Source organism: Colias croceus, chromosome 6, assembly GCF_905220415.1.
Source record: "Colias croceus chromosome 6, ilColCroc2.1".
NCBI classification, from domain to species: domain Eukaryota; kingdom Metazoa; phylum Arthropoda; class Insecta; order Lepidoptera; family Pieridae; genus Colias; species Colias croceus.
This window is the reverse complement of record NC_059542.1, coordinates 5,355,816-5,377,100: the sequence shown is the minus strand read 5'-3', so window position 1 is coordinate 5,377,100 and position 21,285 is coordinate 5,355,816. Positions and strand designations below refer to the sequence as shown.

The window sequence follows — 21,285 nt, the reverse complement described above, 5'->3', positions numbered from 1 at the left end:
AAATGAATTCAAAAAGTTGTTAGCTGATGCTTCGACATAATGCGTTAATATTTAACGGAAATTGGAAGTTGATTGTTGTGTAATGGCGTGCAGTTAGTTATCATTTAGCCTTAACGTGAAGCTTTAGGTAAGCTTTTCGTTGTTATAAATTGATGTCTATGAAACTAGCTTAGATATGCGTTAGAAAATAATATATGGAATTGATTTCAAGAATATAATATGTATTTACAAATTTACAATACCTGTTATGACATAGGTCTCCCTTGGCTGTAGGCTAACTCCGCATAAGGAATCCTGAGAGGGCGTTAATATTCGACCTGATTTTAGAGCTAAAGCTGCCTTTGGAGTTGCCTGTAATTAAAATTATGAATTGTTTTGAGGCTGGCTTTTCATTATACAAACAAAAGTTAACAACAATGATATATTCTTTTATTGAAGACACTAAGAAAAATAATAAATAATATTGCTTACTTTAAAAACGTTTCGAATTTTCACTTTGTAAGCGTCGTAGAAATCTTTTCCTCTGAATAGTCTTTGTACTCGACCGACGATAACTGTAAGGAAATAGAATAAATTTGTAGTGTTCAGTACTTCAATTTGTAAGATTTTCTACATCTGCTTCGTTATACAATTTCAATTTACGAGGAAATAGATGTCCGGGTTGTACTATAATGAGACTCTTCTAGATAGCAATGCAATTCTACAAAGAAGAAATACCTTTCGACAAGATATATCTTGGAACGCGAATGACAAAAGACGGGAAATTACTCTGCTAAATAAAAAAGAATTTTCAAGTATACGAAAGCAGATGTATTTCAGATGGAATATCTTAAATGTCGCCAGTTGCGTTTGTAATAAAATAAATATTGAGAATGTCGTGAGCCTTTAGTGTGATTGGGAAACAAGATCTGCCTGCAAGATAGGAGGGTGAAGGGTTAAAAGATTTGGGCATTCAGCTTCCGCACTTACTATGCAAAACACGATAACATAATGTTAATACGCTATCAATCGACGCCAATCTTTTATCAGGATATGGTATTTCACTGTACAAGCTTGACCCAAATTTTGTCGCAACTTAAATTAGGTAACACACAAGACATAATGGATACTTTTTGATAAAATCTACTTTCAATGTATCCTTGTGTTTAGTACCCGAAAGATATTTGCATGACTATTTCTGAAATTAGGTTGTTGGTCACATTTCGTATATCTAAAATAGACGATTGAATGAAAAGGTAAACTTACCGAAGTCACTGTTACAAAAATGTGTTTGTGGATGTTCTAGTGAGCAAGAGCAGGCGTCGGTGAGCCGCCAGGTCGCTGCCACCAGTGCTATCGTCACTAGTCTAGTCAGCATGCTCACTCTAATTATCTGAAAAGATATTACTTGTTAGCAAATGTTTATAAGAGACCTTTTTTAAACGTTTGTTTAGCGGTCACAGACAATCGTTACAGTTCATTAATCCTCTGATGTTAATTCCATTCTTCTACAGCTATTTTTTGTTCCTAATCTCTAATTAGTAACGTTTCATGAAAATAACTAAGAACTAAGCATCTTTAACGCGATCAAGTGGAGTTATATTTTATTGGGAATAATCCGTGCATGATAATTCACGGTTGCAAGTAATCAAAAATATTAAGCATCAAGCGACGCCCCTGAATTTGAAATTTATTCGATTAAGAATAAACACATTTTTCATTTTCCCTATTCCATCAAATAATTAATACTTAAAAAAATAACAATGAACGATACGAAATAAGAGATTCCTATGATACGGTTGTATAACTTTTACAGCATGCCATTAATGTGAACGTTAAAATTGCTCTGACATAAAACCCAATTTATGGTAAGCCGAAATATATCATCCGAGTGGAATTAATCATCCATTTGCTACAGTTATTGTACTTATTAATCCTTTACGCATATGAAAACACAAAGTGCCGCATGTGATTTTTACAATGTAAATTTTATGGACGGGATAAATTTTTATAGATTTTACACATAAAAACCTCCAGCAAAACCAATAAAATGTGACCCCATCCTTAAAGGTACTCTATAAAGTATCATCGTCTACGACGTTTATGTATTGGTAAGGTGCTGACTGGATATTTTTGCAATTTTAATGTGAATTCTGTCACGTTATTACGCGCCATGACTTATCGCTGAATATTTTAGTAATGCTATTTTAAAATCGCTCCATAATAATTCTATGAAATAAAAAGGTAACGTGGAGATTTGAGAATATTACAAATGAAACTAATTAAATACGCAGGTATATATTGTTCAATAAATTCTATAAATGGAAATTTGTTGTCGAAACCCCTTTGATTATTGACAATGGCTCTTTATAATAAGGTAATGATTCACCAGGTTAGATTATTGAGTCCATAAATACATCTGCATAATGTATTAACAGCGCATTCATTTATGCCAAAAATACCTCATGTCAATAGGGTGATATCTGATCATCTGATTCCACATTGAATGGGTCTGGTTTTTAAAGCCACAAATTACAATGCAGGCTGCAGTCTGTATGCCCCTAATCACTGTACCGCATCGTGACATCCAAATACACAAACAAGAACAATTTGTAAGACTTAATGGCACCAATTTGGACCCTAATTCAATGATTTGAGTTTAATTTAGCGACCCTTAATTTTCGATTTTGCGAATTGGTAATGGGCATAGTTAATTCTGTTTGTTTATACAAATGTACGTTTTATTATATTTTCTGCATAACTTTGAATATATTTTCACAATAATTGTGAAAATAATTGTGAAACACAATAATTGTGAAAATATATAATGTAATTTTTACAATAAGCTGCACGACTTTAAATAAATGTTTATAATTAAATTAGTTGTTAACATATTTTCAAAATACGCAATTAACAAAAACAACAAATATAACTGAAAAGTGGTTAGTGAGAAACCACAAGGCGACACTTGCGACCCACTTTAGGTACCATATAGATGCACTGGCCTTGTTTTTTCTTACAAAGTACGGATGTTTTAAGTAAAAATGACGTGTCCACAGGTATATTGTCCCTTTATCCTCACAAAGGCTTCGCTGTCACAGCCCGACAGTTATTAAACTGCTTTGAGGCTTAACAAAAGTGATGGAAAAGAATTTTGTAAAGCGCAAATAGATGGTATCCCTTTGTGAGTGTTGACGTTGATCCGATTTGCTCGGTTTATCTCACGAACAGCGCTATCTGCTATCTTTAATTATTATTTAAACCGAGCACACGAATCGATGTTAAGCATGCGATAGAAATCAATTTTTTGTTGACTACGTGAGAATATTTAAACATTTTTTATGGTTTAATGTAATACAGTTGTTTAGATCTATTTGACTGATAAGAGCTAAAGAATTTTAATTGATGGTATGGTTGTCACAGCATAGTATCACATACGGTTAAAACGGAACGATAACGATGATGCGATAAAATTAGTAAAACAACAAAGCTTCGCTATTTATAGTTCAATTATAAGCCGTGAATGGTATTGTGGAACTTTCACATATACTGTTGGTAATGGCTTGTCATTTTCCAACACAACAAAGTTAGAGAACAATAAAGGAAGCATTAGGGTCGGAATGTGTAGGAGTAGATACTTGTCCTACTCGCTACCGGCAAACAACAGCGAAATGCAACACGCTAGTGATTTTACCGATGATGATGCAATGCAACTTGGGACATTGTTGGTATTGTGTGAAGTTTACAACAGTATTAATTGATATCGCCGGAGATACAACTCAATAATACAGTATCTACCCAACTATAAAATTGTTCCTACAGCAATTCTATTCAATAGTCAAACAATTATAAAAAAACTTACGGACATATTCAACAAAAGAAGTCTGTCTGGGACATCTTGTCGGATCGTTTGTTTCGGATGAAATGAATAAGTTCAACCGCGGCTTCGACTTGGACGCAACGAAATAAAAAATTATAATGCGGAAATTTTATAGGTGCATTCTATGGCAAATTCTTAACGTCACGTCGCATCGCCGCAACAATGCCTCATTTGTCAGGGTTCATCGAGGAACATAAGGTTATTGATATCACGGTTGTTTCACGTTCCAATATTTCAAAAACTTATTTTAACCACTTACAAAGATGTTGCAAGACAATGAATAATTTAATATGAACTGATTCGGAAACGATCATCTACTAAATAAAATGAATACCGCTTTACAAATATTATTACGAAAAATGATCAGTCACTCCTTCATCATTATTGATTTCTTTTTCTGAAAGAGCATTTCATAAATATTCAATGCTGTACTAAGTGTAGGTTCTTGAATTAATTCTCTCCTTTTTCACAATACACAAGTAATGGACACTCAGGAAGTAAAATAATTATTCTCTTCATATGGAGATGAAGGATATTATTATTTCAAGTCTTCGTATTTAACTCACGTTGTACCTTTTCGATGGAACAATTATTATACCTACTGAAAAAGTAATTAGGCCGCTTTATATAAAGGTTACTTGTAAAAACGATGAATTTGTTACTTTTATAAAAATTTGCGATTTGCTTATAAGTACATTATATAAATGTGTGGCTAAAGCAATGGAAGATATTTGACTAATGTACCAATCAAAATCACTGTAGCAACACTATCTCTATTGCAATTGAAGCACGTTCCTGTAAAAACAGATCGCATCGATACCTACTGATAACCGTCACGTATTCTTACGTAATACAATCTGATCAAAATATAAGAATTTCTTCTTTTAGGTATTACGTGGAAGGTCAAATGGATGGAACCTAACAAAAGTTACGTCACTCTTGAGTAATAATTAGGTATATTATTGTTTCTCCTTATTACACACAGAATTTAAAGATAAAAAAATTAAGTAACTTAAATTGTACTAGTAGTAGTATTAGTAGTAATTACTTAAATTAGTTTTATAAAATTTATTAAGTACTTAGTTAAATTAATTTTATGAATAGCGATATTATTCGTTCAGGAATTGGCAAGAAATACTACTTAACCATGTCCAGCGGTTTCTCAATTATTTACTCGAAAATAAACACAAAATTGGTTACGTTCCAGTGTCCTGTTTTTGATTGGATGCGGTTTAAACATTCTAGGGAATTCAATTTTCCGTTTATATTCAATTACCTTTATTTTGATACTAGTCAAAATTTACCTTGTATTATAAGATAATTAATAATAGAATAATAGAGAAAATATTCTAATGTTTATGACTTATTTTTCAACCAATAAAATGTGTGTGCAAAGAGAATTCAATATTTTATCCTTAAGTTTAATTCTCATAAATATAATATGTTCTTTGAATATTTTCTATAGCTGATAAGAATGTCCTAGTTGTATATTTCCAAGGAAAAATATTTATCAATAAAATATTAATATAATTCAATAGAAAATATTTCATTTAAACAATATAAATTTAATACAAACAAGATTGATCCATTTATTATTTAATTGCATAAAATGATTGATATTATATTGAATCGATATGTATTTCCACAGACTTGTTGAATGAGATGAGTGGGTACTTCATAGTCACAGTTTGTGGTAGGTGATAACTAACGTGAAATTTGTGGTTGTAAAATCATATTTATCTTCCGTTTACAGAATTATTTTAATTATTTCCTCAAATGTGCTCATAAATTTTTCAATTGATGGAAAAATGCTTTTTTTGAAATATGAAAACATTTAAAAATAGGTATAAGAATTAGCTGAATTACCTATATCTATAGGTTATATGCTAAAACTTTCATATTTTTATATTATACTGGATAAAAGTTGCCTACTATTAAACAAACTTCTTCCGTTTGTGATAGTTGTTTAATAAAAAAAAATGCAATCCAAATAGTTCGGAAGATAAATAAAGTGCTAACGATGTGAAGATTTGATCGCATCGATGGTGTCGGAATACCTGACGGATGTTATAAATATTCTATCGCTGATATGTCGGATTCGTGACGTATCAATTAAATCGCTTAACATTAATCAATCTTTGTAATCTACTCGTATTCATTTGTGTCTACAGTATTGAAATATGATAATGCGCTTACATGCTTGTTAACCCACATACAAAACGAGGTAGCGTAAAAACTACTTCTAAGAAATAACGATTTTAATTTAAAAAATAATTTTGTACCTATACGTTGTTTTAATAATAGTATGAATAAAGAATCTACAAACGGCTATCGATATATCCATACTAATATTATAAATGCGAAAGTAACTCTGTCTGTCTGTCTGTTACTCAATCACGCCTAAACTACTGAACCAATTTGTATGAAATTTGGTATGGAGATATTTTGATACCCGAGAAAGGACATAGGCTACCTTTTATTGCGAAATATGTACCACGGGCGAAGCCGGGGCGGACCACTAGTTTTTAATAAAATAGACAAATATTTTTTTACACAAATTAATCTATTTGGATGAAGAGGTTGATAAACTCGTTAAAATGACGATATTCTATTTTCTTATATTTTCTACGTATAAAATTGATACGAATCGCATTGCTATGCTTTACCAGTTACCTCTAAAGATGTTGTAGCGCCGGCGCATATCTTAAAGTTTTAATCACTTTTAACATATTTATATATGCGTTTAACTGATGGATATAAGGTGCACGGCCAGGTGTTATTTAAATGACAGTCGTATAAACCGATAAAAGACTCATTTAAAGTTGGGTAAGAGCGAAAGTGCATTTGCGTCATAAGACCGAAATCCCTCTGGAAAGTATGTTAAGATTGTATTTATTTTATATACGCTGTCAAACACGCAATAAATTAAGATACTGACATTCATAATACGTTTGATTTTAATACATCCTGAACATAAAAGCAATGAGTAATAATAAAAAGGAAATTGATGGAAAATTACGCATAAAATTCGTATAAAATTTAGTACCTATCTAAAGTATGCAATTAGTGTAAGCCTTGTTCGTATTATTCGCTATTCGCATTGTACGAGAAATTGTTCGCATGTTATTAAATTATTTAAAAATAAATCCCTGTAGTGCAAGTTGTTAAGACTCGCATAATTTTTAGCTGCATCAGATTGTCTGAATTGATGTTCTTTGCAATTACATCCAGACACGTTTTTATTATACGTCATTTACATAATTATGCAGTGAATATTATAGCTAGTAAAATCAATTTACCAATATGAATCATTATGAATGATAATTTTTACAATTTCTGTTTTATTTCTTATAATATTAATAATATTAAATCCTCATATAAAACAACAGAAGGCACATAAAAGATTCAGATAAATGCAACAACATAAAGTATGTTAGATGCGTTCGTAAAACAGTCGATTTATGTTTAAAATATACAGTAATTAAAAATAAGCTCTTTAAACTCAGTCGGGTAAAAATTACTTTTTTAATTGGTCTGGGCAATTATTTCTGTGTTAAACATTAAGATTAACAGTATTCACTGCATTTGGCAACATTTTCTGAGTTTCACGATATTATTGTTAAGTTTTTTTAACGGTACAAACATTTTGTTATAGCATAGATCTTTAAAGCCTGATTCAGATTATAGTGCAAATCATGACAGTGATATAAGAGGGTTATACTTATAGAGCATAATTATTTAAGCCGGCAGAAATATTTAAAGTTTATTTTACATGAAAGTCTTTTATGATGTAGAAGATAAATGAGGCTAGGTACTCATCCCGTAAGTATCAAGTACGTTCACGATAATAATTGCGATAAATATTAAATAGAATAATGATCTAAACTTTCCAACTATTATTCGGGTTCTTAATAAACCTAATATTATGACAGTCAAACCGCTATGAAAGTAAACGATGAAATTTTATGATGCTTAGTTCTCTAAATTACATGCTACTCAGTAATATAGTAGAAGGTATGGCTAATATTATGGCAAAATTTTAAAGGGACTAAATTTACCTTTACCTACAAGCTTTAAATTATATTTCTGAATCCAATTAATAAAAAGTTATTTGACTATGTACTATTGTTTAAGTTTCCTGAATCCAAAAATTACCAATAAAAAATCCACTACAACTTACCGCAAACTATACTTATAACAAGTCGTCTACACGTGACTCATGTCGATAACTCCCATTTGATTTACGCAAAATAAAACTTCAGTTAATTTAAAGTGCAGCAAGCTATTGAATCAATTTCTATTCTATCTAATATTCCGACATTGATTTGAACGTAACCCAGACTTATGTCTACATGACTGGTATTCAATCTAATGAGTGGTTTGTTTACAAGTGGTTCTACTAATTGCTGTGTGGGCGTGAACACGCTGTTTCTGTTTTCCTCTTCACTTTGAGATTTAGCCATTAATGCTTTGGAACAAATAGCGCCCATTCCTTGAGGCAAATTAATGGGATCTTAGAGTAATTAATGTATTGTGTAAATTTTATACAGTTAGTAAACATTAAATACATACAATTATTAAATAAATGACTGAACATTGTTGTCAGATACAATTTTATTTAGGTATAGTATAATTTACGTATTTAATGATGGCATATCTTCCAATTTTTAAGTAATAATGGAATTTAAATATCGAAAATGGCGATGTGGGTCTCATTACAATATTATCTATCGACGGTGGCAAGCGGCTGGCTCCATTGAATATATTTAACGTTATCAATGTTACTTCAGACTTCAGACGTTAGGACCTCAAAAACAAAATTTAAATTCTTGTTTAAAACCTTTTAGAAACTTGGCAGCTCGAAATTGTGTGTTTTCACGAAATATCCAAAATCGAATCAAAGTACTTGTATATAAAATCTGCACGTACGATTTTGATTCCGCAAACCGAAAGTTTACAAAAGTAAATACATAAATTTGTCCGTTTCGCACGATGTTTAGTGAAGCCATGAGAAATATTATGAGTGCACTTGGTGTGCGGCCAACTCACGTAGTTCTGTTACGATGTGGGTCGATTTCTGAAGCTCTGTTGATAATCAGGTTTATACACAGCAAAAACAATAAAATTTCACGATCACAACACGCCACCGAAATAAACCACCGAGGGAAAGATATCTTTAATGAATTAAACTAATGTTGCAATGTACAAACATAGATAGCAATGAGTTTATTTTAGAATGTGCACCGTCCATCGGCTGTCAAATAACAAACGTACTCACTTGTTGACATTTGAGCCACCGGTTTTAAACGCTACTAATTTTTTGCTATCAACCGCATTCGAAAATATCCTGCGTTAGTTAGCGGAAAATGCGGACAAACAATGTGTTAGTCGAAGTAACTTTAGTGAGTCATTGTGGTTCTTCTTTTCTCTATAAGGCGGTGAACCTTTGAGATCTGACCTCTTGTTCCCAACAACATATTACAAGCGAACTTGACCGCCCACGCACGTAAGAACTTTCATAACTATTACTCTAATAATATGCTATTATGTGTAAGGGCAAATTGATCGTATCACTTTAATTATATAATGACGTATTCGAAGGTTTTAAATTTTAAGAGTAATATTTGCTATAATATCTCTACACTTACATAAAAAGAAAAACGTTGTTAATTCATAGTTTTATTTATAGCGTCATAAATTTATATTTTAATGAAAAACTTACATAAACTTACCTTTAAACTTATACTGATTTATAAAAAACATGCTGTTAAAAATACTTAAATTTCACAGTTTACAATATACATATTTGGTACCGTGTTTACATAATTAAAAAATATATTTATTTATTTTAAATAAATGGTGACCAAGTTTAAAATAATATAAGATAAGTGGTTGCAATAAATCTAGCCAATTTTGTTTCGTGAAATTATCATATGATGTATACTTAGACGTGTGAGACGTACATCAACCAACCATCAATCACATCACTACGGCTTGCTGTATAATGTAATTGATACGCTGATGCATTGATTCCGAAGAAACACATATAATTTTAACGTGAGCTACAATTTTAATGTACTTTTTACATCTATAAGAACCGCTAATAATTGAAGTTGTGTGCGTTATAGATGATAATAGATATGCTTATAAACCTCACGACGTAACACGTTTGAAATATTGAGACAAATACGTGCAATTAACATTCACGAGTAATGTTCTATTAATATGTATGACTTGTACTGACTCACGTTAGGGTAATGCAAATAATTTGTCAATAAAATACCATCTCTCTGGATGTTTCGTGCAGGTAGTGCAATGTACAGAAGTTCGATGGTTCACATGCATAAATATTTCCACTTACTTTCTAAATTAGCTACCGGCTTACCAATTTATGTTGATAACTAAATCATCAATTAACTAGAATAGTAAGATAAAAAAATGTGTGCGTGTACTAGTGTACACACGTAAGAAGTGAAACTTCTTTTGGACCTTATTTTTCAAAAAATAATTTACTATATGCAACTTTACATAAATACGTCGAATCACGCGTGGTAGGGATAAGAAAAAGATGGCGCGTAACGGAAAAATGTCACGCATAACAAAAAAATGTTACACTACATTTTTTTTTTCCAACCCCGATAAAGAAGTTTCACTTCAAAAACAAACTTCTAAAAATTACTTCGTTCTCTTATATCTTATTGAGAACGTACCTACCTATTCCACCGATATCCACACGTAGAGCAAAAGTATTGTAATTATTTTCCACAACATAAGGCACAAGCTGCTTTAATTTATCGATAAGCGGCTGCATAAAGACTTGTTAAGATTTAAGTTCATATTCTGGATAACGTTCATAACTGTTCGCTTAATAGGTACATCGTGGCTGGCTCTAGGAGGGTAGATTTGTGAGCGAAAGTAGTGGATGCGAATGCCGTTAATCTCACACTGCACCAGCAAGGTCAACTTTCGCGGCCTGCAAGCTGCAGCCTTTCCAATTATCTTCGATATACTAGTAACAGTAAACTAGATATTCATTTTTGCTAACTATAACATGTTTGTATTTGATAAGAAATAATTCATGTAGTAGCCAATACAGAAAATACTTAAGTACCAGATATACTCGATCATCGATGCCGAGATTTATTATCTGAGGTATTTTTTAAAAACCAGAAATGCAGTTATTTTTTTTTTTTATTAAAATGAATGAATGGTGAAAAAGTATCTACCAAGTTAATTTAAGAAAATAACTATCAAAACAAATAAAAAATGAAGAAACAAAATATTATTTGACATTATGCAAATGAAGACCATGAAAAAGATTAATAGAATGATTTAAAAACAATTAAATATGAATACTAATGATGTTCTAAAAAACGTGTAAAGCGAGCGAATCTGATTGCGTGGGGCAATAAAATTAATATAAACTTCCTACCATTAAATGTATTCACATAAATCAATGTCAAAATTCCATAGTTAATCGAACTTGAGGACACAAAAATGGAGGCAGTACGTAATTATTTATTAATAAGATAAAAAATACAACGATCTGATCTTTTTTTAGATTAATAAATAATCAACTGATAAATAAATGTCAACCTAAAATAGTATTCGATACAATTAGTCAGAATAACAACAAAATAAAAATATCATAAAATTCGTTTGAAAAATGATAAGACTTATGGTTCAACATCATTGACTCACAGTGAAACGTAGATTTATGTGAATTAATAAAATACTTTCTGAAGTACTCCTTAATCTGTCAAATATCGTATCATATCATTATCCCTTGGACATTACCAAGGCGGCGAAGCCTGTAGGGCATCATATTATAGTGTTTAATTTCGTAGAAATTGCTTTTATCGTCCCTGTGCGGGTCATAAAGCTGCGTCACTCCGAGCTACTACTGAATGAGCCATGATTCATTACAATTTATTTTTAGTATATTGCGGTATTCCAGTAATTTACTACGAAGTACGATCATTCTCACGCCCACGATTGAATAATTAATTAATTGACTGATACTTTTTTTATGAAAAGATATAATTGAGATGATGCTGTTTACAACGATGAGCATTATTCATTAAAGCATTTCCTGTCTTGTGGTCAAAACGCAAAAGTTATTTTGGTTCAACCTATCAACAATTCAATGTCGCCAGTTGTAGGAAACGTTACCTTTAGGCAACATCGTTGAAACAAAGGAAAGTTTTATTTATTCGTTATCTTGGAAGCGGCTCACCCTGAGACACACTAGGCAAAGAGAAATAAAATTGTGCCATATCGTGGCTAAGTTCCCTATATCTACTGAAGGAATCGTTTCTTTGTGCATGCATTATTCATGGGTGCCGAGGCTCTCTTTTTCGTGAATTGTCTACGCATCTGCAATTATGAAATTTATGTTTCAAGCCGTTGGGCAGATCAGCGTTAATGCAGTTTGAGTCATCGCAGTGTCAAGCCTGAATAATCAAGGTTGTCCACTTGTTCAGTGATCTGATGCTGATTTATCGACCCCCTATAAATATTGATCGATGTGTCTGGGAATTGAACGTACCGCTACTTACTTTTAGGTTACATGACCGTTTTAGACGTTAAAAGATAATAATGTTTAGATAACATCAACGTATAAGCCCGCAATCGTTGTATCTATAATGGCTTTAGGTATCTAGTAAAAGACTGGTTGTTACGCTGCTGCAGTTTGGAGAATTAAATATCTTCCAATAATTACTATACTTCATGAAACACTTATTTATAAATTACATCCTTATATAGAAAATGTATTTGGTAACTATGCATTAAACCAGCTGTTAAAGAAATAATTAGCTAAATATTCTATTCAAAAGTTACAAAGTAAACTTCTAAATAAAGCTATTTAACTTTGTTATGTTAAATATACTGTTAATTTACCGTCGTATGTAATAATAGGTTTTTATACATTATTGTATGTAACCAAAACAATCGTAAATACACGTCTCTTGTCGCATTGTCTTTGGTCATAAATCAAACATTTAACGAACCGGGCGCGCTGTCAAGTCAATAAACCATTACTGACCGTGTGTGTACATGTATACATATTAACTGTTACATAATAACAGACTAATCGAATTCTCATACATCCGCGTTTCAAGATGAAACCGCAAGCACGCCGACGGCGACTTTAAACTATTTGTAATTACTAGAGTTTATCTATAGGAACGACATTATTTACAAACTATTTCCTTGTTAAACACATTCTTTAATGATATTAAAAATCCATTGGAAGTACCTACATAATAATTATAATAAATAATAATAAATACTTTTTTATTTATTATAGAAGTATTTATTTATTTATAAGTTTTAAATAAATTATATAATGATATAACTAGATTAATACAGTGATTGATTGTGGGGTAACTTCACAAAAAGACACCGCAAAGAGTGTTTAAAAGTGACATCGACAAATTATCGTGCAACGACAAATTGAATTAGTTGTGATGAAGCGTTACTTCGGACGTCAATGGATCTTGTTGTTGCATTTATATAATAATCATTAGGCACAAGTATTGTAAAATGTTACAATACAGACGTATTATGTAATTCTGAGAAAAGTGCATTGCACTATCTTCAAAGAACTAAATGAAGAAGACGACTTCAACTTATGTTACAGAATCATCAACATTCATAGGCAAAATTATTATTTGCACTGTGCAAGTAAAACTTAGTAAGAATTTTTAGATTGTGTTTGTTTGAACTTTGCTTATTAGAAAAAATGCAGTTTTAGTCAATGGTTTTAGTCATACATATTAATTGTTCTCAAGCGCTGAAACGTTTACGCAACATCTAAATTTAGGATTGATGGATTTGAAATGTGTGGACATAAACACAAATTTACGATCGGACGAGTCTTTAAAACGAAGTTTGGGTTATGAAAGAATGCTTGAAACAATTTGAAATACGCTCGCACATAAAACCAGGTGGGCATGGAAATAAAAACAGCGGCCTTCGTCATTTATTTATGCTGTTGGCGAAGAAAAGTGAATGCTGCTAGCCTGCGAGTGACGCGACCTCACCTGTTCCGAACGCCAATTTTAAGACGTATTACCTTTTGTTCCCGAGACCCGCCTGCAAGTGCCGCCTTTTATTGAACGACTGACTTAATATGATGGCAACATATTAAGCTGCAATTTTACGAATGGTTTCAATAACGAGATTTTATTTATTCAGTATGCTACGACTTATACGAGCTATTATTTTATACTGCAATATAATTGTCTATACGATTTAAACAGTTCCTTTTGTCATGCTTATTCTTAAAAGCAATTGAAAGCCGGTAAAATTTAACCAATTGGCTTCGCTTCAGGAATAGTAAAGGTATATTCTACTTAGCCAACTGCTAAACAAATTAGAGAGACTGCGAGCCCTTCACATGGTGATAGCTTACGATTTCACATATTTAACAAGAGAGTGTAACATTTCGTTATACTGTCAAACAATTGTTAACATATATCGTTTGCATATACTGAACCGGATTTATAGTGGCCTAAAAGGTACCTTTTAACGCAATTAAAATACATCTCTGTCTTGGAACGATGCTAAGAAATGAGTAAGCTTTCTGAAACGAGGAGTCATTGCAATTTGCAAGATGCATCTTGTTTATTTAAAAAGATTGTACAATAAATTTAGACATACAATTAATTCTATACAATTTATCTCTACATAATATATTAATATTGTTTTTTTTTTCTACTTTATGCACTGAAAGGCTCTTTTAATTACCAATTTTAAAATATGGTCTAATTACAATAGTTATAATATAGTCTGTTATAATAATAACAATAGTTTTGTGAAATGTTTTAATCATGACGCATATTGTTATTTGTATTTTTAATTTTTCTATAAAGGGAATAAAACTTGCAATTGATAAAGAAAATATAACTGTTGAAATAGGAATCTAGAATGAAGATATTTATTTTTTTATAATACTTAATTATTTATTTTGATTTTTAGGTCTATCACAAAAAAAAACAGAAATATGATTTCAGACTGAGTTATTTAATTCCTGTGATAATAGGAAAAGTTATCGAAGTAAAATAATAACTTTCTACATCGGTAACAATCAAATCGATTACTTTCTCCATAACAGGATGCAACTATATCCGTCCCTACAAAGTGAAACTATAGACTTGCCTGGCTGTTGATATAAGTCAATAAAAAACGAACGTCATATTTTCTAATAAATATTATATAACATAGGTAATTTAATGGTTAATCTAATTAAGTTTACAATCAACTTGTATCTCAATTAAAAAAATAAATTGCTAAGACGATGCGCTAATTCCGCCAAAAAATGTTACCTCAATTTTTTTTTTTATAAATTCGTCATAAAGTTCCTAGCCGTTTTGTTGTTCATATGCGAATCTAATTCCGGCAAAATCATAACGTTGCTCTAGGTCGTAATGGAAACGACCTCGACCCAATTTGGATAGCAGACAACACCTCATTTAAGTATTGAGAGCATTCGATATTTTGACCATTGATTGAGGTGAATAAGACGATGCGCACAAACAAATGAATGCAACGCATTGACACAATTATCCTTCTCGATATTATTACGTAAGTATTTTTGTATTCTATTATTGCATTGCGTATTCAGTATGTGGTTCGGAACGGCCACGCTGTCTGTCACGCTGTCAACAATTGATAAGAAATAAGTATTGTAAGTATAGTAAATTAGTCTAAGATATATAGTCGAGCCATTTTAATAGGCAACATTTGACGTCTATCAATTTTATCTTCGAAGAGAGGTAACCTGCTTAAAATCATCGATTAAAGTTAATTAATCGATAAGGATTTGAAACATTTGTCAATCGAATTTATTAATTTATGATGATTTTTATTCACAAGTAATCAATGCATTCGATTCTAGATGTCAGATTTCGATTTTTAGAGTAACGTCTCTGGTATTTAAAAAGAAAAAATGTTTATTGACACAAAATTGTAGCGACGTCAGTTGTTCAATTCAGAAATTGTTTATTATGTTTAGAATGGTTTATCAGTAAAATGAAATCTTAAAATTACTTGTATCGGTCATTATTATTATAAATATGTAGTCATAATTGAAAAAAGTTAAGCAAATGTGCAGTTCTAACAAAACGAAATATCATGTTATTCTATGACGTCGTTACTAGGTTACGTTGTTGAATTTTGTTGAACTGTCAAATGTTGCCTATTAAAATGGCTCTACATAATTATTATTATATCATCTTTGAATATTCACGTGATGATTCTACTGCCACACAATTGGTTTCACAAATGAATGCATGTTTGAAACCGATTTGTCCGTAGTGTTTTAAAATTTTAATAATTGTTTATTGCTTTATTAATAGCGATTCTATTTATTACGATTACAATTATTTCTTCTATTATGTATTCACTTAACTTATGTCACTGGATTAAACCTGTTTACAAAATTTGATCAATGTCTCAACACGAAGTACGAACTAGCTAAATACTTTGACCATGAACGCATACCTGATAATCTCTAACTATTATAAAATAGTACGGCTAAAAATGTATCACTCTGAGTCATGTTTTCACATAAATTTTCTCTCCCCTTGATTTTATGCAAATGCAGACGTGAAATGTATGCTAGAAGCGTAGCATGATCGGGTGACACCTGGGCCCTGGCTAATGTAACTTAATCTATTTACGCCTGCTCTATGTCAAGGATGAGAGATACCAAGCGCTTTATTCTGGCTGCGTTATTATTCGTATTAACAATCGATTTGCACTGCATTAAATTCGTGCAAATCATTTGCGATTACGCGAAGATGAAATCTTGCTACTTTAAATGATTCATGCGAATTACTTCACGGTTGATTCGTTCTGCAAATTAATCAAATAACCTATGACGGACATTTAAGGCTTCGAAGAAATATTGTGCATAGCTTGTTCATTGTTTTACATGAATCACATTTTCTAGCAGGAAAACTTTCATCTAACAATTTCCTAATCTGGCTTTTGTAATATATTACGGGTTCTCGGAAAAAAAGAAAAGGTTTAAAATACATAAGTAATAGGTATTTCGGTATGTATGGTAGTGTGATAGGATCGACAAAGGATAATTAAATCCCTGCTGTTCTGCTCTTACATCAATCCTTGATATTTAAAGAATAATGACATCGCGATTAAAAAGTTGTTCCCTGAAGGGCATTTAAGCATATCGTGCCGCTATAAACTATTATTATTAGCATACTAGAACGATGCGTTGCGAGCAAGTTGCGAGAAACATCGTTGTGACAGTTTCTTGACTGTCCATGTCAGATAATACATCTCGGTCCATATTCGTGCCAATACAACTCTGCTCTAAAAAAAGCTGTGTTTACTTGATATAAATAAATAGGTACATATCGGTCTATTTAGATCGCATTACCTATTCGACCAACCTTTCATTAGGCGTATGAAGTCATAGTTGTCGACTGCACCTAGTGCATACAATAAAGCAGTTCATTATTTCGCGATTGATGACTCGATAGTGTATTTCGATTTATGGCACCATTGAATTCTTACAGCGCTCGATCATTACCCTAGTTACCGTGTCCACGACTCATAGAGTCATCACAATGAACGTACTTGTTAACATGCAAAAGTGAAGACTAAAACATATTGAGCACTTACGTTTAAATTTACTTATACTTTTATCAATTGATATAAAATGGAAACACGTGCAAATGAACAGCATGCAATGAATAATGGAAGAAGTAAACCACTAAAATTGTTGCGTAGCTCTATCACATGCATTAAGCTTCATGTCGCGCGCAATAAAAATGTTATGTTCCGAGATTCGGAGAGAATTTCAATTTACTATTGTATATTTTTATTTGATTTTTATTAATGCTGTATCCCACTTTATAATAGTATGTCATGTACATTTAAACAAATTATATTTCTCATTTCTTATCAGCATTTATCAAACAGTTGATAGATATTCTGAAAAAAGTGACTCGTTTAAAATAATAATATTTTTTATCTTATTAAACACATCATGTACATTTTCTTAAAAGGTTTTAAGAAAACATTATTATTTTGATGACTAATAATATAAAGAATATAAAATAAGTATCTATTTTCTTTTGATATAAGTATATGTCTCAATTTTGAAATCCTAATATGGTACCTACTCATTAACATTATCTACAAAGATTTTCATTTATATTCAACGAATACTGTTTGTAGTATGATCCACTTTACCGTAAGCCATATTTAGTGAAACACAAACGGCTTAATCAGAAACAGAATGTAATCCACGTTTGGTCCAATTAAACCTGAACGTTCCCGTTTCAAATTTTAAATAAACAAAGGAAAAATAACATAATAATAATTGATAAGAATTGAAAATTTACATACTTAAGTAAATATAGAAAATCTGTATTAACCTAATTGGTACCAGTTATTTTTATTACAAAAAATGGGCATATATTTCAGTTTCTTTCATCTTCATGTTAATAAGCTTTTCGTGTTAGCGTTGTCCCAGGATGTGTGCTAACGTGGTGCTAACAGTGATTACTTTGACGATCGTTATCTTGTTAATCGTATGCACCGCTGAGTTACATTGGCTGGCCGCATGCCGCGCTTATCGCATCTGGTCTAGATGCAAGGTCGCTACGCATTAGCGAACAATGGAATTCGCAGAAAATGCTCGTAAGAATATAAGACTGAACTATACGGATATTCATGAAGAAGAAACAAATCCTGTGAACGCTGTATGTGGCCTCATATATGGCTTCAGTTTGTTTTAAAGCACGGTTCGTTTAGATAGTGATTAGATTTGGAAGTACCAATAGTTTCATAACAAATTTAGTAAAGCAATTTAGAAGTAGTAGTAGAGATTTCTTTTAAAAACAATTATTTTGATGTAAAATGTCCTGAGCGTATTATAAATTTATGGTGTGATAAAATTTGTGAATTATTTTCTTGTCATTTTACATAAGTAAACGTGGGCGGACCAGTGTTGGTGGCAGTGCCCTAGATTTTACCTAATCAGAGTCATAAAATACACCTGAGTTAAAGATGTGGACATAAAATGTTTTGACATTATTAAGAAAACACTATAGATAAAACACGATAGGGAGTAGCGTGATAAAAATGATTAGCACCTTCATTCATATGTTTTAAATTCGTCGTTAAGTTTTGTTTGGATTCCGATTCAATCTAAACTCTTGGGTGGCACATAATATCACATTCCGTAAAAGCTTATTGCTTTTATACCCTTAACGTTCGTTATATTTACATGGATATACGCGTGTGGGTGTGAGAACGTAGGTATGAGTTTATAAGCGGCCTTAAATGGAGTGGAATATGTTTTCCTTTATTGTTAAACGTTAGAAAGGTTTCATTCAACTTTACTGAAATTTCACGAATCGTAACTTCTCGCTTACAATAATTTGTAGGTCACGGGAACGACTGGAATCGTACTTGGATGAGAAAATGAACGAAAAGAAATCGATACGTACTAGTGTCGATGAGAGACGGGATTTCAGAAATAAAAAGAAGCCACAATGCTTATAAAGTTGATTGTGCTATATCATTTGGATACATGCACACATTTACATAACAATAAACACATTGAACGTAATAAATGGGGCAAATATGTTCAGCACCGACGCGTAAGCAATCTGAGTCGTGGTCTAATTATAGTGCAGTAGGTCTTGACGCGACATCCGATGCTCAATGAATTTAATTACCACGTATGTTATGCATAATAATTTTGAATTGTTTCGATGACCAAATATGGACCTCGATCTGTTCTTGTTATCTTTGATTCTTATTCCCAATAAAAAATTTTATTTTTAGTGTCTGATATTTTGTTTTAAATAAAAATATCTAAAGTGCATTTTAAGCAACCGTACTTTTTATTTATTCTATAAACATATTCTGTCTGACATAACACAATCCAAACATTTAGTAAAACATTTTCGAAACTATAAGTCGCTGCGGCTTCTCGGTTTTTTACATAAGCCACAAAACGTGCGGGTTCCAGTGTACGTGATCCACGTATCATTTCAAAAATCAGCATTGGTTTACCGCCTCATAATAGAGAAATGAGCGTACAATTTTGTCTGTTTTTAAATAATAAAAAATCTAAATATCCCGGTTTCACGTAACGCGACCGTATAGTAAATTTAACAAAGCTGTTAGATAAAGCCGCTGTTAGATGGCTATAATCCTATCAGTGATTGATCGGATTAGAGGGACCAGGCTCTGAATGTATTACGGGTAACCGTATAAATTCCAGTGGTTGTTTGTGATATGAATTACCACAATAAAACACATTTACGAGTCTCGACGATTTAGTGTCTCGAAGATTTTATTACGTATGTCTCTGCTCTGAGATGTATTACAATTTTAGAAGTTGAATAATGAATATCTTGACAATTAGGGCGAAGCCAGGTTCATCTGGTATTTCTATAAATTGCTATTAGCTGTAGCTTTGTAATTATTAGTAGAAGTGTTTGACCTTACAAATTGATAACAAAAGTTATGTTGTGTCTAAGCATGACCGCGTTAATTAAACATTAGTAATTCTGCGTATCGTGATAAATACTCATTACATGTACTACCTGTTGATATCATTTCTAATTATTTATCATCAGATTCACCGATTTGTCCTCAAGTACGTACCTAAGTATTACATAATATAATGCATTTCATATTGTGTATGTAACACGTACCTACTGTGTTAAACATAACATAAATATTGATTTTAAATATGTACCTTTTATTATTATAGATAAATATGAAATACCTACGTTCATGTGTAATCGATTATTTGCTTCAATTATCACGGATGTATCAAGATTAAGGTAGGTACACATTGGTGTTGTTATAATAAATCATTGGTATGTTTAGTATTTTTATACTTCAAGTTATTTATATTTATATAATTTTAATTACAGATGTAAATTTTTGTCGATCCTGCGTGTTATATAGATTCAATATTAATAAATAAGTTGTAAGGGAGCGTATTTTTATATCTACAATTCATGGCATATCGGAATAAAAAAGTTTGAAGACAACTTAACGTATAAAATATAACAACTGATAACATAAATTACAACCTTAATTTGCGGACTTTTTAAGCACGAACGCCTTAAGGCGTTTAAAAACAATTTAATGCAGTTCTTCGGCGAATCGTCTGACAGTGGGTTTTAATTGAAACATTGCAGTTAAATCGTTTTAAGAAAGTTTTGGAAGCACGCCAGCGGTTGTTCTGTATCAAACACTCGCACGGATTTTTGGTTCATCGCTAAGGTCAAGGTTACTCAAGTAGGCGATTAACATCGACGCTCACATATCTCATTAAGTGATAGTATTCATTATAGCCTGCTTACGTTTGTACACATTTCGAAACATGTTTTATCTTTAGGCTGTATTTTAATGCTTCCGGTGAT

At 31.7% G+C, this 21,285-nt stretch overlaps 2 protein-coding genes across 2 annotated transcripts in view; one reads left to right on the top strand and one right to left on the bottom strand.

The window, feature by feature from the left end:
* The window catches only part of LOC123692647 (synapsin), a 54,322-nt gene that overhangs the window by 13,726 nt on the left and 19,311 nt on the right, over positions 1–21,285 (top strand). The gene's annotated exons all lie outside the window — the stretch shown is intronic.
* The window catches only part of LOC123692451 (tissue inhibitor of metalloproteinase), a 32,313-nt gene that overhangs the window by 2,873 nt on the left and 8,155 nt on the right, over positions 1–21,285 (bottom strand). The window contains exons 2-4 of the mRNA XM_045637199.1: positions 1,246–1,372; positions 472–554; positions 243–351 (exon numbers count right to left, since the gene is read on the bottom strand). Coding sequence (XP_045493155.1) covers positions 243–351; positions 472–554; positions 1,246–1,357 — 304 coding nt within the window. The 5' untranslated portion in view covers positions 1,358–1,372. The remainder of the gene's footprint in view (positions 1–242; positions 352–471; positions 555–1,245; positions 1,373–21,285) is intronic.